The sequence below is a fragment of the Octopus bimaculoides genome, chromosome 6 (genome assembly GCF_001194135.2).
Source record: "Octopus bimaculoides isolate UCB-OBI-ISO-001 chromosome 6, ASM119413v2, whole genome shotgun sequence".
In the NCBI taxonomy this organism is placed as follows: domain Eukaryota; kingdom Metazoa; phylum Mollusca; class Cephalopoda; order Octopoda; family Octopodidae; genus Octopus; species Octopus bimaculoides.
Genome location: NC_068986.1, coordinates 94,898,687 through 94,900,836, shown reverse-complemented (window position 1 = coordinate 94,900,836; position 2,150 = coordinate 94,898,687). Strand labels below are relative to the sequence as shown.

The window sequence follows — 2,150 nt, the reverse complement described above, 5'->3', positions numbered from 1 at the left end:
ATATATATATATATATATATATATATAAAAATAAAGGCGCATGGCTCAGTGGTTAGAGTGTCGAGTTGTGAGTTCGAATCCTGGACCGGGCTGTGTGTTGTGTTCTTGAGCAAGGCACTTTATTTCACGTTGGTCCAGTTTTAATTAGCTGGCAAAAATGAGTTGCGACGTCACAAGTGCCAAGCTGTATCAGTTTTTGCCTTTCCCTTGGATAACACTGGTGGTGTGGAGTGGGGAGGCCGGTATGCATGGGTGACTCCTGGTCTCCCATAAACAACCTTGCCCGAACTTGTGCCCGGGAGGTTAACTTTCTAGGTGCAATTCCATGGTAAGTCATGACCAAAGGGGATCTCATATATATATATATATATATGTAACAGACTTCTCAGAGCTTTTGTCTTTCAAATTCACTCACAAGGTGTTTGTCGGCCCGAGGCTATAATAAAAGACAGTAGCTTTAAGTTGCCGCGTTATGGAACAGAACCTGAAACAACGTGGTCACGAAGCGAAATTCTTGACTACTCATCTGTGTGATTTGAGGAAATTTGACTGCCATTTCCAATCACAGGTTACACAGGTCGAGCAATCACAGGTTACACTGAATAATGTATTTCAACTCTGTATGTAGCATAATCGCCGCAGAATTAACACGTGAGTCGTTCATTTGTATGTGTTGTAGTACTTGACTTCGTCCGTTTCCTGTCCAATAGTAAGTCCTTCATACGAATAAGCCAGCCCCGCCATGCAAGAGAAGAGGAAGATATTTCTTCTCACATTAGCTTAATGCTACGGATAACAAGAGATACACATCGAATCTTCAGATCATCGACAAGATTACGAATTGTAATAATTAAGAACCGTAAATCTCTTATTACTTCCAGGTCTTTCCTCTGCCCATCAAGTCTGGTTATGTGGTCCAGCAAGTGAAGAACATTCGAAAGTTACGGTATTTGTTTTTCTTTCCGAATTACCTGATCGTAACTAGTCTCAAGTTTAGCTGCGGGTATGTAGTCCGTTTTCTTTTTATGTCCCCTTGAATGTTTTTTCGTTATATACATCTACTGGGAGGACAAGTTGATGAAGGAGCTTCTATACGAATGATTCTCAACCGAGATCCATATGGCCCCCAGGGTGGAGCAGGGGACCATATATGAGTTTTGATGGTCCGTACATGCGGATTAGTAAATTAGGGATCCACAGTAATATTCTATGGACTCATGGAAAAATTTTGCTGTAGATGTATTTATTGCAGGAAACAGCTTGGTTGTTTCTCTAACATTTTACGCAAGTTTAACAAGTTTCCTGCCGCTAAAACATGTCCTGTCAAAGGGTGTTATTGCAAATCTACGCAAGTGAATGCATGAAAAACAAAATAGGAATTTTGAAACACATGTCAATAAAACTAGCTTTTAAACGTCGCATGAAAATGGAGGTCCGCCTGTGTAACATAGAAATCAAAGAGTTCCTTGGATAAAAAAAAAAATTGTAGGGAAGCATTACTTGATACGGCCACTGAAGCGGTAATCTTCCAGTATAGGGAGGTAAAAAATAAGTAAATAAAAATCCAAGGGAAATAACATACGTCTTACTAATATCATCCGTACTACTCTGAAATGTGCCCCCCCCCTCAAACAGCATGCGACGGAAATTTTTCTTGTAATTTTTTAAAAAACTAATCGTTATTAAAAAAAAAGGAAATTCCGTCGCATACTGTTTTAGGCGGGGAAAAATACATTTCAGAGTAGTACGGATGATACTAGTAAGCCGTAAGTTATTTCCCTTGCATTTTTATTTACTTTTTTTACCTCCCTATACCGGAAGATTACCCACTGAAGCTATTAGAGATAATAGCCAAGTTTCTTTCATAAATCGTGCCTATCGTCTTGGATGATAACATTGGATGATACTATAACCGGTCGTATCCATTCCAGCGTGATGGTCACGGTTGGAATGGTGTTAGATCAGATCATAGATTTGTCTGTTAAATCAGTTAAACAAACAGCAACGATAACTCTATCCAAGCCACTAGCACGACCACGTCAATAATAATCGCCATCATCCCCAGTATCCAAACGTCACGACCCCCTATAACCATAACCTTCACCACCACCACCACCACCACCACCACCACCACCACCACCACCAATAAC

General features: G+C 40.2%; 1 protein-coding gene across 1 annotated transcript in view; it reads left to right on the top strand.

Moving 5' to 3' along the window:
- LOC106877766 (uncharacterized) overlaps positions 1–2,150 on the top strand; it is a 23,454-nt gene that overhangs the window by 18,332 nt on the left and 2,972 nt on the right. The window contains exon 8 of the mRNA XM_014926775.1: positions 882–1,003. Within this exon, the coding sequence (XP_014782261.1) occupies positions 882–1,003 (122 nt within the window). The remainder of the gene's footprint in view (positions 1–881; positions 1,004–2,150) is intronic.